Below are 16,792 nucleotides of genomic sequence, written 5' to 3' on the forward strand. Positions count from 1 at the left end.
CCGCTCCTTCTCCAGCCTACAAGTGGATTGCCAGTCTGCGAGGCAAGACAGCAGAGAGCCCCGCCAGGTGTGACCCCGCTCCTTCTCCAGCCTACAAGTGGATTGCCAGTCTGCGAGGCAAGACAGCAGAGAGCCCCGCCAGGTGTGACACCACGACACGGGCGCCTACCATTGGCTGCAAGTGGCGTCATCGGAGTGGACTCTCCCATTGGTCAAACATGACGTGACTTGCAGTGCTCGAAGGGCTTATAAGAAGCCTTCCAGAGAGACCTGAGGATTCTGGGACATGCCCTGATTCCCTGATTCACCTCTCTCGAACTTCTTGCCGCGGGCCGCAGCGTCCGAGTTGCTGCCGGCCCGTAATGTCTGTACGACTGGTACTTGACTCTCATCTCCCTTTATAATATGTAAATAAACCCTCCCAAGTTTTGTTTTTTCATCCCGACGTCCCGTCCTTCAACCCCTACAGTACCAAGTCTTAGTTTATTCAGTGCCAAAACATTCGAATACAAAGGCATTGTGTTGTACATCGTACAAAGCCATATAGATGCCCGTTTCAGCTTTCTTTAAACCAGTCTACAAATATCATCCGGAATAGCAAATGACATGATAGTAATTTCGATGTTCTTATCCCGTACCTGGTATACAAATATTTCTAACCGCAATTCCACTTTTTTTCTTCCTTCGAGGGAAAAACTGTCACGCTATAGGCTACCCAAGGACCGCGAGCGGCGCCACTGCTCCTGACGGGTAGCACCATCTGTGGCAGAAAAAGTCGAAACTGGGAATATCCACTGCGCATTTCTGCTGCGCCGCGCTGCAGCCTCTCGCTTTTTGTGCACGTGCAGGGCTCTCTCCTCGCTTTGCACGTGCGGCGCGTCACAATGTATCGACTTCGTTGCGGCTTCAAAAAGATCGGCCAGCTATTTTAGGAAAGCCAAATTGTTAACAGGAGAAAAGCTCGTCAGTCACGTAAACTCTGTGGAGCAGACATTCAACGGCAACGAAGCACAGCTCAATGTAAAATGTATTTCCCAAGTGAGCGACAAAATCGTGCACGACCTGTACCTCGAGGTGAGGGTCATTCTGTCATATGTTAAAAATACTGATTGTCTATACACACTGCGAAATGAAGCCGCGCACTCTCGATGTTTTTCGTAGTCGAATATGAAGCGTGTGCTTTAGTTGTTTTGATATGGCAGCCTTACAGTTGTTGTCGTCTACTGTCGGGGTCGAACGTTTGCGGCGTGCGAAAAAAAAAAATAATTGTACGGCCATGGCATCCCACTGAAAAGCCTGGGAATATACAACACTTGTGCTTCGCCCGTTGGAGGATCACCCACTGACTTGGTGGCGAGGCAGCTGAAATTTAAGCACTGCGAAGCTAGTTGAACTGCTCACCTCGTTGATTTCGGCGGTCGCGTCATGCCTGCACTCGAGTTTTGTGAAAATAGCGGTTTTACAGGCGCATAAAACCTGCTTCGCGAACGCGGTTCAGTGTGAGTGATGCAGAATTAAAGGCGCGATATGGTATCGTGCGCGTGATGCGCTCGCGTAATTAGCGCGCTAGTGAACGCACACTCGAAACACTGTGCTGAATGTTTATATTAGTAAACGTAAGCATATTATGTTGCCTTTATTTTCGCTTTATATGGCAGCCTGGAGTATTGTGGCGGAGGTGCAAACTTGTAGTTAGCTTTGGAAATGCGCACCATGCCATGTTGCTGAATATTTGTGGAGGCAAGTTTGGAAGGCAGCTGCATTTGAAAAGTAGTGGCAAATGGCTTCACTGTCTCACCCTTATTTTCATTCTTTCATAGCTGCAGTGGTCGTGCCACGAGAAGAGGAATTCTTGCTTTCGAGAAGGAGATGCACCTGCAAAGCTGGCATTACGGCTCAGTGCAAGCACGCAGCTGCGGTGTGCATTTACGTCAACAATAAAGAAGTAAATTCATGCATCAGCCAGCCACAGAAATGGGGCAAGCCAAGCGGAAAGCCGAAGATACGCCTAGAACAAGATGTCTCGGACCTTTTCCCAAATGAGTTAGAAAAACATTCATGCTGTAGAACGCACTGCTTCAGATAAGTAACTGTGCCAGTACTGAAGGTACGAGAATTATGGGCTCGTTACGACACACAAGCCCACGACACAGCAGTACTTCGGACCGCGCTTTCGCTTCGGCGGGGCCGCTTTTGCCATTGTGGAAACTCAACTTCGCGCAAGAAGCCTTTTGACAACGTTCCCAGCTGGCGGCGCGACGCGCCAGTGCCCCGGCTCGACTGAATAGCGCGGGCGCGCACGTGCAGTGGCCGCCTGCAAACTGGTTGCGCCTGGCGGCGCGGGCGCCGTCTATCCCCAGTTTTGCACTGCTCGCTCGCTGGGGCAGCAGTGCGCGCTGTCGTCGCGCGCCCTAACTTGAGCTTGGGTTCCCTATAAGAGGTCAAAGAACAGACTGGAAAGCGTCGGCACTCTGCGAAGAGATATGGAGGGAAAGGGCAAGGGGCGTTTACGAGATATTTCCGTCTCACCTGACGCCAGGTTTCCCATGGTGCCCGTGGGCACGAACAGAGCGGACTCCTTTCCCATGAACTCGGCCACCACACGTTCGAGCTCTGCAAAACACAAAGAAAGGATGGTGCAGAGAGAGAACGCAACGTATTGGAAGGAAAAGCTGGTATAGGCTGTCGCGGGTCCTCAGTCCAGGGACTGGCTTGCAACGTTCTTCTGGATGTCGCTGATGAAGACCGCAAGATACGTTTGTTCTTGGTATCAGGCAGGTGGTGGAGTTCAGAGGTGAGGGATATGTTGGAGCCCTATATTATGGGTGTAGTGTGGGGAATCAAGTGTCGTAACATGTGGGAATTATTTGGGATATAGTGGGTGCACTGTGTCAGCACAGGTGTGGGCCTCGCGTGAGAAGATAGGCCAGTTGGAAGGCGCGCACATACAGGCTGGAGTATATAAGCGGTTGGTTGGTTTGCGCCTGGCACATGCGTGCTTGTTCTTAGCACGTGAGAGGTGGAGTGAAGTAAACGGGGAGTACGTGGCTTTTTCTCGCGTAATCAAACTATCCGTGGCTCGCACCCCTTCTTTTTTTCATTGTGCATATTTATTTTTCATTGGAAGGTGAGAGAGGCGGTGGGTGAGAGAGGAGCTGCGCCATCGCTGTTGGTTCTTTCGCGAGGTCTCGTCTACCGTTGATGCATATGCATTAGCGTACGCACGAGTACTGCCGGGTTCAATGTGAAAGGGAGCGGCTGTTTGGGATTCGAGAAACGATAAAAGTGTTAACAACGCTGTTCCGAGAAGATGGGAAATTAATTTTCCGTTTTTTTTTCGTTCCATAGCAATTACATGGACGCTCCAGGCGCATTTCCGCCGTCGCCGTGATGTTCGATATGAAGTTCCTATGCGATAACATCGCGGCCGCGCGCCGTATGCTGTAGGTGCTAGTGAAAGCGTACGAGGGTCAGCCGCAAGGGTCAGCCGCAAATGTGGAAGGGTCGGCAAGGAAGCGCGCCGTCTTTCGTCGCGCGCAAGGCAGCAGGGGGCGTTCTACTGCGGCGGTGGCTACGAATGGTGTGGCCGCGCAGGCCCTATCTCAAAGCGATCTCTGGTGAGTACTGAGTGTAGGCGCACCCAGGGCTGATGGCTTCGTGCGCGCTGTGCTCTTGTCACTCCGTTCGCATTAAAGCGAGAGGCAGCGGGAAGGGAAATTCGCTCGCCGCAGCTGCCGCGCTTCCTCACGCTACCGTTTTGACAGCGAGCATTCGCGGTCATCGAGTGATATGTGTTCATGTTTGCCTCTGCGCACGTGGAACCATGCATGCTTGTTAATTGAGTTAGTAAGCGAATGTTTACAAGTATATATATGGCCGATAAAGTTGCTATCCTTACTTCGTATAGCTGTCTAATAATTTGTTATCGCACTCAATGCTTCGCTTTTCAGGCGAAACTGCGAAGTTATTTTTTTAGGCAAGGTAAATTACACAGCCAGTAGCGCTTCTCTGAGTGCTAACCAGCTTGGGCGCGATCTTATATCAGTTCGGAAATCGAACCGTTATAACATCGCGCCAGTGAGCTCGCCTTTGAATCACCCGCGCTAAACGGCCGCAACCGAAACGCGAAATCGACAATCGCGCCGCGCGGGTTGCAATGCTTTTAGCCGCGCGCAACGCTCTTCGTACCACAGAACATAGGCTCCCACTAAAATTTAGTAACTTGATGCCACAGAACATTGACATTGGTACGCGAGTACGTTGTTAGGGCCGCTTTCCGAGCGAGGCAAGCAGACGACGCTGTGGGGCTGGCCGCGCGCATGCGCAACATAGCGGAATGTGTCGTCTGGCGCTCACGCCACAGCTCGCGCCGTCTGCTCTCGCTACGGGAGTTCACTGTACTCTCGCTGCTCGGAACGCGGTTTGGAGATCAAGGTGTTAACCGTGCTGCACCATATGGCTGCACGTGCGTACCGTTGACGGTGGGGTCCTCCTTGAAGACGTCGTCGCCGACTTCGGCGTCCCTCATGGCTTGCCGCATCTCGGGCGTCGGCTTGGTCAGCGTGTCCGATCGAAGGTCCACCACGCGCGGCTTGTCCATGGCCGCTGTAAACGTCGCCAGGTTACGTAGAGAGTACAGCACAAACGCCGCACGGCTCTCGTCGCCACATCCTGTTTGCTAACGGTCCCAGCTGCGCGTTTTGCTGACAGCACACGCAATGCACTGGCGGTTGCTGCGAGTGCGAACAAGTTTACGTGTGACTGTAGATCGACCGCTCAGACAGCTGCGACACAGAGCGGCGACCGAGGAGTGATCTCGGAAACGATCACGTTTCGAGCCGTTACCGTGGCATGGCGCCACATGCCGGTGCGGCGGAACGGCGGGAAAATCGAACAGTAGTAAACGCGTTGATGGTTACGGATGCTACTAACTGAAAACGATGCAGTTAATTACCGCCGCTGCTGTTATGACAGAGCGTCCGGACATGCCTGAGTGGGCATTGCACCAGAATCATTGCTGCTTATCTTTCATCTGACTGTGAGGTGTTCGCAAGTCGTCTTTTTACTTGCGTGGACCACGCCCACGATGCCTCGCGCGAGAACCAACACGTTCAAGCGTCCCAATTTTACGTAACCCCATTGAAAAAATTGAATCAAGCGCCAACTCGCCGTAATAGACTAACGCATTTCCTGCAGTTATGCACGTCTGGAAGTACTTCTGGTGATCAACAGTAGATGAACGGGGAAAGCCACGGAGCCAACGTTTCAGCGAGGGGACTTGTGTTAATTCGTCACAGTGAATGCGTTTTCAGGGGATGCGGATGTCGGCCAGTTATTTTCAATGGTACGTTTTGGTAATCAAACTCTCAGCTACAGATGCGGCGTTCTAGAAGTCTATATAGAGAAATGCTTATGAAGTTTATGCAAGAGTATACCCTACAAATTACACCCCACTTCACATTCCAATCTGATAGAGGAGGAGGACGAAAAAGCTTCATTTTCTGGTGGAGGATGCATATGTACTCCAGAGTAGAAGAAACTATGGTACACAAACCATTACTGTTGCCGATGCCTATGCGCTAGCATTTAGATATATTATGGCAGTTGCAATTGTATTTCCACAAGCTATAGTTACCGCAAGCTGCTGCCAGTTTACCGGCGCACAGCTATGCCGGTAAACTGGCACGCGAGGTCACGTGACATCCTTTCCCACGCGATTCGACGTTCGCTAGGTGGGGTACCTTCGCATAGCTTTTGAGGTTATTATTCCTTTGATATCCATATCGGTAGCTGGGCTGGCGAGTTACGTAAAGTCACGTGACATACCTTTCTTCGTTGTTTGACGTGCGCGACGTGCGTATCATCGCAGAGCTTGGTCCGAGTCTGTTCATGTGACGTCATATGTGTGTATGGTTTCGGAATCACGCACGGACTAGCGAAAGATACCCGAAGTCACGTGACAGCCTTTCCCACGTGGTCTGACGTTCGCTACGTGGGTTCCATTGCATAGCTTTTGAGTTTCGCGTTCGATTGATATCCACGCCTGCATTGTTGGGAATTACCCATGGGCTAGCGAAAGTTGCGTGCTGTCGCGTGACTCTTTCACGCGGGTTCGAATCCCAAATGCGGGCCAGTTGTTTTTGCCATCCACTTTCATCGCCATCTATTGACCATATCTTTAAAGGTCAGTTAAGGACAAGTAATTCCTCCTATGCTGCCCCTGGTGTGACTGTTTGTAGGCATCTTATGATATGAATAATAAAAAAAATTTCGGCTATTGGAGCGCCGCGAAAACAAAATTGGGCGTCTACAACGACCCCAGCCTTGCGCCCTTCGAGGCGGCGATCTGGGTCGCTATTTTGTAGCGATGCCTTATTCCTTATTCTACGCTATTCTTATCATCGACCACACAGGGCCGCCTGATCCCGTTGATAATGTAGGCAGACCGTCGCTCCGACCACTGGCCAATCGCGAAAAGCCGGAAAAAGCATAGAATGGGAAAAGGCATCGCTAGAAAATACCGGCCCTGCTTACGTCATCAAACAGCGGCCAGCCAGCCCGCTGCGGCCCGTGTCCCTCGCTGTCACAACGCTCTGGATGCTTCTTTTGTGCTTGATCTTTATTGAAACGAATGCTGCACTGTGTATTATATGCGTGATACCAACGAATGTATGCACTCCTCGCTTCAAAAAGCAGGTGCATTTCTTTATTTGATGGTGAAAATGAAGGCGAGAATGGTTTCTGTTTAGTCAGGCAGAGCTCATCTGCCTTTTAGTCCTTTCAACCCAGGCAATGTATGTCTGAATAAACTGAACTGAACTGAACTGAACTGAAATATGAATTCCATGCCGGCCAGTATGACTCCCTTTTCAACTAAAAGAGCATGACCTGTAACAAAAGGAAGAAGAGGCGCTTTTCAGACTCGCAGTGCCCATTTCGCGTTTGTTGTCTTTCAACGCTCCAGCAAGCAGGCATTCCCGTCAACCATATAATGTTCTGTACAATTGAGTTGCTTTTTTTTTCGCTCCTTTTTTTTCCATTTCAGAAGGAAACAGTAATACGTGATGGTGCATCTGAACTATTCCCACGGCGTGCCAGTAGGGTGCCTACTGGGTCTCCCTCTCCCCCACTCACGGAGGGAAGGAGAGCAACCACATTGAGGCATCCTATTCGGACCATAGGGGCACGGCCTCGTCAGGCGGTCCACTTCGCAAGGGCGGGCCGTCATATATACAGCCTCAGTGAGAAGACATGACCAATGGACGTCGGCGCATTGTTAAGAGGATGTGGGCCACGTTGGGCCAGTAGAAAGCTGTACACTCGTACACATCCATTTCAGAAAGCACGCACGGACAAAGCAGACCAGGGGTGCGATCTTGTACGCATTCCAAAATAGAACGGAGGCGGTTCGTTCTTTACGTCACGAAATAGGCGGTATGTTCCGTTCTGTTCGTCTGTATAGCAGGCGACACGGAATGATTGACAGCAGATATCACGTCACAATTGACGTCATGGCGTTCGGCATGGTTCAAATTTACGAATCGTATTTGGCTCGGTGGAACGGACCGCCTCCGTTCTATTTTGGAACGCGCGCAAGATCACATCCCAGATCTCCTAGTGACTTTTCTGTTTTTTTTTTTTATTATTATTTTGAGGAGAGACTAGGGTGGGTAGGAGGGCAGTTTCGTCTGTATTTGTGGCGGTCGGCGGGCTTTCAGCTTTGATGCAAAGGCGCCGATGCAATGGGAGCGTGCTCTAGAGCACCGGCGTCACGGGTTGCATCTGTTGCCGAGTGATTCGTTACACCCGTGACCTAGCTATAAAAGATGGCGAAGCCTAGTGAATTGAGATTAAAGCCAAAGTGGCTGTCTGGAGGAGGACTGCGAGTGAGGCCGAAGGCAGGGAAGCGGCGTTGTAGATGAGGATGCGGCAAATGTGCGACAAGATGACGCTGACATTATGTGACATCTCCAATCCAACACAGAAGTAACTAAGGACTGAAATACTTCGTTAACGGATAATCGAAACGTCTAAAAGAAGTGTCAGTGTAAACATTTTGACATATACAGTTCGTTGACACCCCCTGTGGCTTTGCTAATAATAATAATAATAATACTTTGTTACGTTATTAATAATAACGTTATAACGTTAATAATAACGTTATAAGGTTATTATAATAACGTTAATAATAATAACGTTATTAATAATTAATAACCTTAATACGTTATTAGAGGTCTTAAAGGCTTCTTGAAGGAAGTCTGTGACAGCTTATTTTAGACATTTATCTTCAATCGCAAGTAAATTTGACATCGGTAATCGCAATAATTATACGTTATAATTGCCGATAGTAGGCATTTATGGCATCATAAGAAACTGGACAAAATAGAGTTCACTTCAGCAGGATCCGAACTTTCGCCCTTGCAATCCTGAGACAGCTGTCTTAACCATTAGATCACATTGTCTTTTTCGATTCTTTATTTATTACATGGAAAACAAAACTGAAAATATAATAGAGCGAACATCGCTACACACTCAAAACTCCGGCAAACACGCACATGCGTCCAACAAGTGCGCCCAGTCAGGCGGAGGTTTCTCCAGCGTACTACGCACTTATCACATAAGCTGCACTTTCGTGCTGGAAATATTTTGTAAATAGCGGGCTTTTGACATGGCCATAACACAGTCTTAGTCTCGAAAGCCGGCACCCAGGACTGATAGTAATGGTAACGTAGAATAATGGTAATGATGAGCGTAATGGCAATTTCGGCAGCACATCGGCGGTGGCCGTATTGCCATCTCCTCGTATTAATGCTGCTTCTCGAGAGTCCTAACTATGCGTCGTACACCCATAGCGGTGCTGAAACAACAATAAAATCAGCCACTAGGATGGTTCTTTTATATGTGAAAGGCTTAACGACGTCAGTCTCCACGCCGCAAGCTGCCGTCGCCGCCGCAGCTTCCACAACTGTAATCTTTATCGAGAAACGTGTGCGCTGCGTGCTTCGTATTGTAATTAGGAGAACCTTGTCATCAATGATGTGGTTTGGATGCTTGTTTTGTGCTTGTTCTTCACTGAAACGAATGCTCTGCTGTATATCGTATGCGTTATACCAAAGAATATATGCACTCTTCACTTTAATCGCTGAACGTTTTTCTTTCTCGTAGTCGTAGAATGAATTTTTTTTTCTTTTTTCGTGAGGACGATGCCACGAAAATTCCCGACCAACCGCTGACAGCTTCGCTGTAATATAAAACCGGAAAGCGAAGGTTCCTACACACCGTCTCATCGGTTGGTTCACTGGAAAGGAGCGTTAGCTTGTTGCGAGCAAGTATGTCTGTGCACTGTGGCATGCACCACGTGAACTTACTATTGTAGTGCTTGAACCATCGCACGCGCGAAATGGCTCAACAGCAGCACCTGTGCCTGCCTGGCAGCTGTTGGCACAGCCCGGACTGCAGCCACGCGAAAACGCGGTCATGCTGCGCTGTCGTCTGCCGATCCTCCTCGTGGCGTTTCTCTCCCACGTCGCTGTGTGGCGCTAGCGTCTACGGCTGTGGAACGACTGAGCGTTTAGACGCTGTGGTCGAGCACACGGGAACGACAACCATCGCTCTATAATGTTCATTTAGGCGAATAGCATTCAGATGGACTCGGCTACTCGCTCACATTGACAGCCGTCATCGTAGATAGGATGGATAGTTGGGCGTGTTGGTTAAGCATGATCTGAAGTGAAGGCGCCAAAATGACGGAGGACAGAGAAGAAACACACACACCCTGTGTGTGTGTCCTGTGTGGCGCCCTGTGTGTGTGTGTGTTTCTTCTCTGTCCTCCGTCATTTTAGCGCCTTCACTTCAGGTCATCGTAGAGTTCTGCAAGATTTGTTCTGCGTGTCGAAAATTCGAGAGATTCAAAGAGTGCGTTTGCAAACGAGATTATAGGAACAGAAATGTTAACATTTACTTACCGATCTCTGCTACTCGCCGGCACCGAATATCCTGTGGAGCGAATACGATGACGGCGAATTCTTTGATAATGGCCATGACGATGAGCAGGCATGTGAAAATGATATAGAAAATCGTGAAGAGTTCCAGGACGCTCTTCTGTAATAGAAAATATAGCCGGTAAATTTTTTGCCCATCTGCAGGAAAGAATTATGATGCACTGAAAGTGGCCATAGCTCATTTGCACAGCGTGGGAAAGAAAATAGCAACGTCTGAGATGCTTTGGTGCAAAGAAGCTCCACAGTGAGTGACTTTGCGTGTCATCTTGCAAATTACGTGATGCGCTAGTCTGGGGTTTCACTCTAAGAATTTATTGAAGTGCGTATTGAGAAATGCGAGAGGGTGCTATGGGGAAAAGGGCACCCTGGGAGTAAATAAAGTATTTATAATTTGCTGGTAAGTATCTTGACAAAAGATGACTGAATCAAATCTGAAAACATTCTAAAGTAATGACATTGCGAATGATTACTAATGTCACTTCACGCGGCACGCCTTTCTTTCAAGAGAACCAATAATTCAGTTTCCAGCGCATTGAAGCAGAACACATTTGTCATTCACGCTATTCTTTAGACGCTTTTAGTGTAGCGTATAGTACCAAAAGTAAGAACTTGTGCGATTACACACTGTCCATGCCCGGTATATACGCAAGCGATGATGGGCCTAGCACACGATGCTGCATAGATCGCCAAAAGCATTCAAGTCTTCAAGCATCTCCGGATGATGGACACACCGCCAACTTGTTTTTCTCTTGGCACATCCAGGAGGCCCTCTCAAGGCACTTATTGAACGTCCAGTGGTTTTATTTTGGCCACGTTAGCGTTCTGCCTGATTCCGCTATACAAGTTTGAACCGTGTACTGTAGCATATGGCAGCGTTAGCTTTGCACCGCACGCTAAGGTTGTCACACGCATATCGTGTTAAAGTAAAACGCTTGTTCTGTGGATTTTCTTCTGCACTTGCTTCCCGTTCTGCTATTTCTAGTGGCACGGCTACCTACAGTCACTTCTAACCAAGCGGCTGCAAGAGCAGAACTTGCTCCAACAAGGATAGCAGTAGGGGCTTGTTGGTACGGCATATCTTATTTTGTCATAGCGCAAGCTTGACACGGACAACAGAAGGCACATCTGACGCACACAGCGCTGCGTGTGTCTGATGTGCCTTCTGTTGTCCGTGTCAAGCTTGCGCTATAACAAAATAAGATTGCTCCAACAGTCAAACGTGCCAAATTATGTCACGACCGAGTTATCGTTCTCTAGTTCATATCTCTACCTAGTTCATTTCTACCCAGTTCATATCATATCTCTACCCAGCAACGGGGCATGTGCGGGCACCATATAAATGCCAACAAGTTGGACATTTCTGCAGGAGAGCGTCTCGGCACCCGCGAAGTCATTGTGACGTACGTATTCCGAGACCCCAGCGGGATTGGGGAGGGGGTTAGTTGCCGAAACTCGTCATGAAAGCACCACGACGGGACGTTTCCCAGAACTTCTGCGGAAACTTCCTCAAACAGGAGTCCAAGGATCGGTTCAAGCGTGCTCAGAAAGCAGACCGAGCCTATCGGCTCCAACGGCCTGCTTATTGCTGATGTCAAAGCGTCGTGCTCTATGCCAATCCATTGAACTAATACATTCAACAAGCCAAGCGGGTACGTGGTTGGTTATTTAGGGGGCGCGGAGAAGGGGGGGGGGGATTAGCAGATTTCGAGTGTCACGGCACACGTAAAAGAATGCATTGATGGCTAGGGTACTTTAGCATAACTGCGTAGGAGAAAGGTCGACCTACAGTGGGGAAAAATGGAACTAGGCGTAATTATAACCAGTAAAAATACTACACTAACAGCAGGACACAGGCACAGAAAATGATTGTTTAATGCAAAATTAGGGATGCATTAATGACATTCGACAGGCATGTTAGAGATAAGGTTACGTATGAAAGTATACGAAACAGCAAATAATGAAAGGAAGAAATAATTTTAATGACCTTTCGAAGCGCAAGCCGCAACTTTCGGATCCAGGAGCAGGATCTCGGAACAATCGGAGTTATACATATGCCGATAACGACTGTTATGAGCAGCGCGTGGGAAAAGCTCTAAACATATCGAGATGGCAAAGTACGATAAGAGATGCACTGTATGCTCTATAGGGAGCCATGTACGAGGCGGTAAATTTTACGTTTTCCGGGATATTTAGAAATCGCCTGCTGCATATAACGTAATTCTACTCGTTGAGCTGGATTATCCACGGAGGCGGACAACACTTACACGAGAAATCAAAGCGCATATTTATCTAAATGAAATGCAGTAATTAACCACCTAATCAATTACTTTATGGTACATACTGCAATTTACGAATTGGAGCCGGCGAGCTTGCAAGGCGTATCGAATTGGAATTAATTTCCTGTATTACACTAGTTTGTAGATCTGCACCATCAAACATGCCGTAAAGTGAACTTTTGTTCAGCTTGCTTTATTTTTTAAAGGCACTTTTATAAATAAAAGAACAAAAGTAAGTGAACAGTCGTACACTGGAAAATATACTCTCGAAACTGGTGTTATCCTGGAGATTCACCTTAAGTGGATACGTTTTGCAAACTCACCGCCTACAATTAGTGATTTCAATATGTGCCTTAACGTAATCAATTTAAAGGTAATTCCTCAATCTTTTTCATTATTTGCTTATGTGTTTTGACTATGTGTTTTGGCAGGTGTTGACACTGGTGTAACAACACTGGTGTAACAACACTAGTGTAACACATGGACACGAAATTCAACACGATGCTGTGATATCCAGAATAAGTCTTACGTCATTTTGCCGCCGATGGTATGCGAAGCTCGCCTTTTCCCGAACTGTGACGTATAGGTGGGCATTCATTACGGTGACGTCACAGCGCCGTCGCAGTGCAATACCTGAGTGGCCTAACTACTCTAATGCAAGCACCAACAAAGACCGGCAGTATTTCAGCCACCCGGCGAGGGAAATTTACCAGTATAATGAGTGACCGTTACGCCTACTTCTCTCGAGAAAACCTAGTTGCGAGTGCCTTATTACCAACTACAAAATAACAGACGACGTTGTTTACTCTTTAAGATGCGTCCTGTATGTGCGACGGCCAATCGTGTTCCTCACGTGACATCTTTGAGAAATATGCACTGATTCGTCACGAACATAGGTAACAAGCAGTGGCGTAGCCAGAAAATTAGTTCGTCCGGGGGAAGGGGGGGGGGGGGGAGGGGTGGAGGTCTCTCAATGCAGCTCGGCCTCCTCTAAGAGAAAACATTAGGTCGGATGCTCCTATCTAAATACATGTAGAAGAAGAATTCGTTTTTCTCGGCAGCCACTTCACCAAGTATGATGAGGTTTGTTGCATTTAAAAGAAAAAAAATCAAATTCTAGTGATTGTTTGTTTCGAATTTTCGATTTACGTTGTCAATATTTTATTGAAAAGTGGCAGAAATCGAAAATTTTCAGAAAACGAAACAATGAAGTTTACAACTCTGTAAATCAGCAATGAACATTGATATCAATATTTTGTGAATTGCACATAATAGTATATCTACAGCGGACAAAGTTGATGTTACACATGAGTCTCTAAAAATTAAGTATTATGGATATATAGCTTTTGCAGAACCGTTGTACATACTATAACCAATTCACATGATACAAATAGACATATAGAATTTAGTCCACTTTGAATGGTGTAATGGATGCCGTTTACAGAACCGCGATACCTGTTCTTGATGCAGAGCTATTAATTCGTAAACTTCGTGCTATTTTTTTCGAGATTTCGAATTTTTTCAAAATATTTTTGATAAAGTTCGGGCCCTAAATCGAAATTCTGCTTCCAACAGACACTAGAATTCAACTTACTCTCTCAAATGCAACAAATTTCATTAAAAGCGATTCAGAAGTTATCTCAGAAAAGCGTTTCTGCGTTTTACATGTATCTGAATAGGCCGCGTAGGAGTTTTATGGGCTAAAGCCACTTTCTGATTATGAGGCACGCCGTAGTAGAGGACTCCGGAAATTTCGATCACCTGGGGTTTTTCAACGTGCACGTATATCTAAGTACGCGGGTGTTTTCGTATTTCGCCCCCATCGAAATATACCGCCGTGTCCGGGATTCGATCCCGCGACCTCCTGCTTAGCAGCCTAACACCATAGCCACTGAGCAACCACGGCGGGTTTAAACAATTTGCCTAGGGATCAAATACATGAATAATAATTGCATTGTCATTGCCAAAGATGCTGCAAACGAATTCTTGAACGCTACCCACTATCAGTACAAGTGAAATATGTATTTTTTTCATAAAATATTACACTCGTATGCGCCAAAAATTGTGCCCAACATAACTGATGTCAATGCTTCCATGTTTTTTGTCTATTTAATGCGTAAAGAAAATATCAGACGACCTTTAGAACTACATCAGTTCGAAACCAGCAAAGCAGTGCATGCCGCTGATATGCGTAAAGGCCATGAAATGAACACGCTGAGGGCAAATATGTTAATGAAACTTTGTCATTCAAGATCCTTGTTTACATTCTTGTACATATGCAACGGCCAGTGAAAAATGTCAATGACGCTGTCATTTGTTCCAATGTATTACGCAGGAGCAGCTGTCACCGGTCGTGTATCGTGAGTAATTGCACCGAAATTATAGTAGCAACAGAGAGCACGTATAAAAAAAAGGAGTTCTGCAGAATATACGAGGGCGAGTCAAATGAAAGTGAGCCAATGCGAATATATGACAAACAAGGTACTTTATTTAAAAGTAGCCTCCATGAGCATTTAGACATTTGTCCCATTGACTAACGAGTCGCGTAATTCCCGTCTCATAAAGCTCCTTGGGTTGTTGCTTCAAAATGTCTGCAACTGACTTTCACGTCATCGTCCGAGGCAAATCTGGTTCCTTTGAGCTGTTTTTTCGGTTGCCCCAAAATGTGTAAGTCGCAAGGCGACAAATCTGAGCTGTATTGCGGATGTTGCGGCGTTTCCCGTTTGAACTTTGCCAGTTTTTTATTAACCACGTCAGCGACGTGGGGACGGGCATTGTCGTGGAACAAGATGACCCCATTCGTCCATTTTTCACGTAGTTTGATCTTGATTGCAACATGCAGCCGATCCGGCGTTTCACAATATCGGAAACAATTGATAAGACTCTCAAGATTTAGCAAATTCTCTCAGTAATGGCCCCTGACGATCGAAAAATAAAAGTCAACAACACCTTTCCGGCGGAAATGACGGCCTTTGCTTTCTTTGGGGGTGGTGAATTCGAATGTTTCCATTTTAAGCTTTTCCGTCGGATTTCAGACTCGTAGCAGTGACATGATGGTTCGTCTCCGATCACAATTGCAGGCAAGAAATCGTCACCCTTATTGTGATACCGGATCAGATGAGTAAAGGCAGCGCCGAACTTCTCCGTATTACGGCGGTGGTTCAAAAATCTTGGGCATCCATTGCGCACACAAGAGCCGATAATCGAAATGTTCATGAATTATGGCGTGAACGGTGACAGTGAACCGAACCGTTACTGATGTTCACACGCTCTGCCAGTTCATCGATGCTTATCCTCCGTTCTTGTGTCATCAGCTCATCAACCTTTGCAGTTTTGTTAGGGGGTGATTGCACGATGGCTTTCGTCCGGTCTGGGATCGTCTTTGCAACTTTCACGTCCTTCCTTGAACCGTTTGCTCTAACGCTTCACAGTGGCCAATGAAATGCAATGTTCAATGTACACGGCAGCCATACGGTGGCTAATTTCTTTTTGGGAAACATCTACAGTTGTCAAAAACCTCGCTGCACCACGCTGCTCAATTTCTGGAGCGTCCATTACCTCACGCGAACATGTTCAACCCAGTGTATGAGAGCATTAAAGAACATTTATTTTCACACCTGCGTGTCACTTTTGTAAATGAGATGCCTGTGTGCTACGCGCAGGCCTTGCAGATAATGAACAGAATCATAATTGCGCAGGGTGGATAGGCTCACTTTTATTTGACTCGCCCTCGTACATTAGAAATGCGAAGACACAACGGAGTATACAGATGCGAAGATACAGCTTGATAAAGGGCAAAAAAGTGCCACTGGAAACAAAGTTCACTGCACGTATGCACAAAACCTCGCAAAGAGATATCTAAACATACGTATAGGTCTCCAATAAATCTACGAATCTAAGAAAAAGTCACGGTATATAATAGGTCACACAAGGTAAATAAACATGTTGCGCAATCACAGATTCACAGAATCCTAGATCGCTTCCCCAATCCATCCACTCCCCCCAATGTATCGCGCGCGACGGAAAGCGGCGCGCTTGCTCCTCACTTTTCTCCCTTGCGCACACAAGACTGAGCCACCATCGTCGTCTCACCCATTCCAGCCCCCCATCCCCCTCCCTACGCTTTCACTCGCACATATAGCATGCGGCGCGCGATCATGATGTTATCGCCTTTGGACTTTATGCGGAACATGAGGGCCATGGCGACGGCAGGAATGCGCCTGGAGTTTCCATATAATTGCTATCGCAATAATATAATAAGAGTATCTGGCAACTGAAGCGTCCCATGGCCCATTACTTTCCGCAAAAGAAGTAACAAAATAGAACTTTCACCATGGGACGATTCGCTGCACCGTAACAACGCTTTTTTTTTTCTTTTGTGGGGCGGGGGCACTGTAATTTAAAAAAAAAAACACAATGTTGTTCACAATCGAATGCCTACTTTGAGCAACTAATGTGGCTATTAAAGGAATATTGAAGAAAACACGAGACGCTTGGTCCACCAAGAACCATGCG

General features: G+C 47.1%; 1 protein-coding gene across 1 annotated transcript in view; it reads right to left on the reverse strand.

Moving 5' to 3' along the window:
* Positions 1 to 16,792, reverse strand: part of LOC135913715 (uncharacterized) — a 38,376-nt gene that overhangs the window by 19,921 nt on the left and 1,663 nt on the right. The window contains exons 2-4 of the mRNA XM_065446312.2: positions 9,966 to 10,101; positions 4,474 to 4,605; positions 2,530 to 2,613 (exon numbers count right to left, since the gene is read on the reverse strand). Of these exons, the coding sequence (XP_065302384.1) occupies positions 2,530 to 2,613; positions 4,474 to 4,605; positions 9,966 to 10,101 (352 nt within the window). The remainder of the gene's footprint in view (positions 1 to 2,529; positions 2,614 to 4,473; positions 4,606 to 9,965; positions 10,102 to 16,792) is intronic.

This window comes from Dermacentor albipictus, chromosome 8 (genome assembly GCF_038994185.2).
Source record: "Dermacentor albipictus isolate Rhodes 1998 colony chromosome 8, USDA_Dalb.pri_finalv2, whole genome shotgun sequence".
Classification (NCBI taxonomy): domain Eukaryota; kingdom Metazoa; phylum Arthropoda; class Arachnida; order Ixodida; family Ixodidae; genus Dermacentor; species Dermacentor albipictus.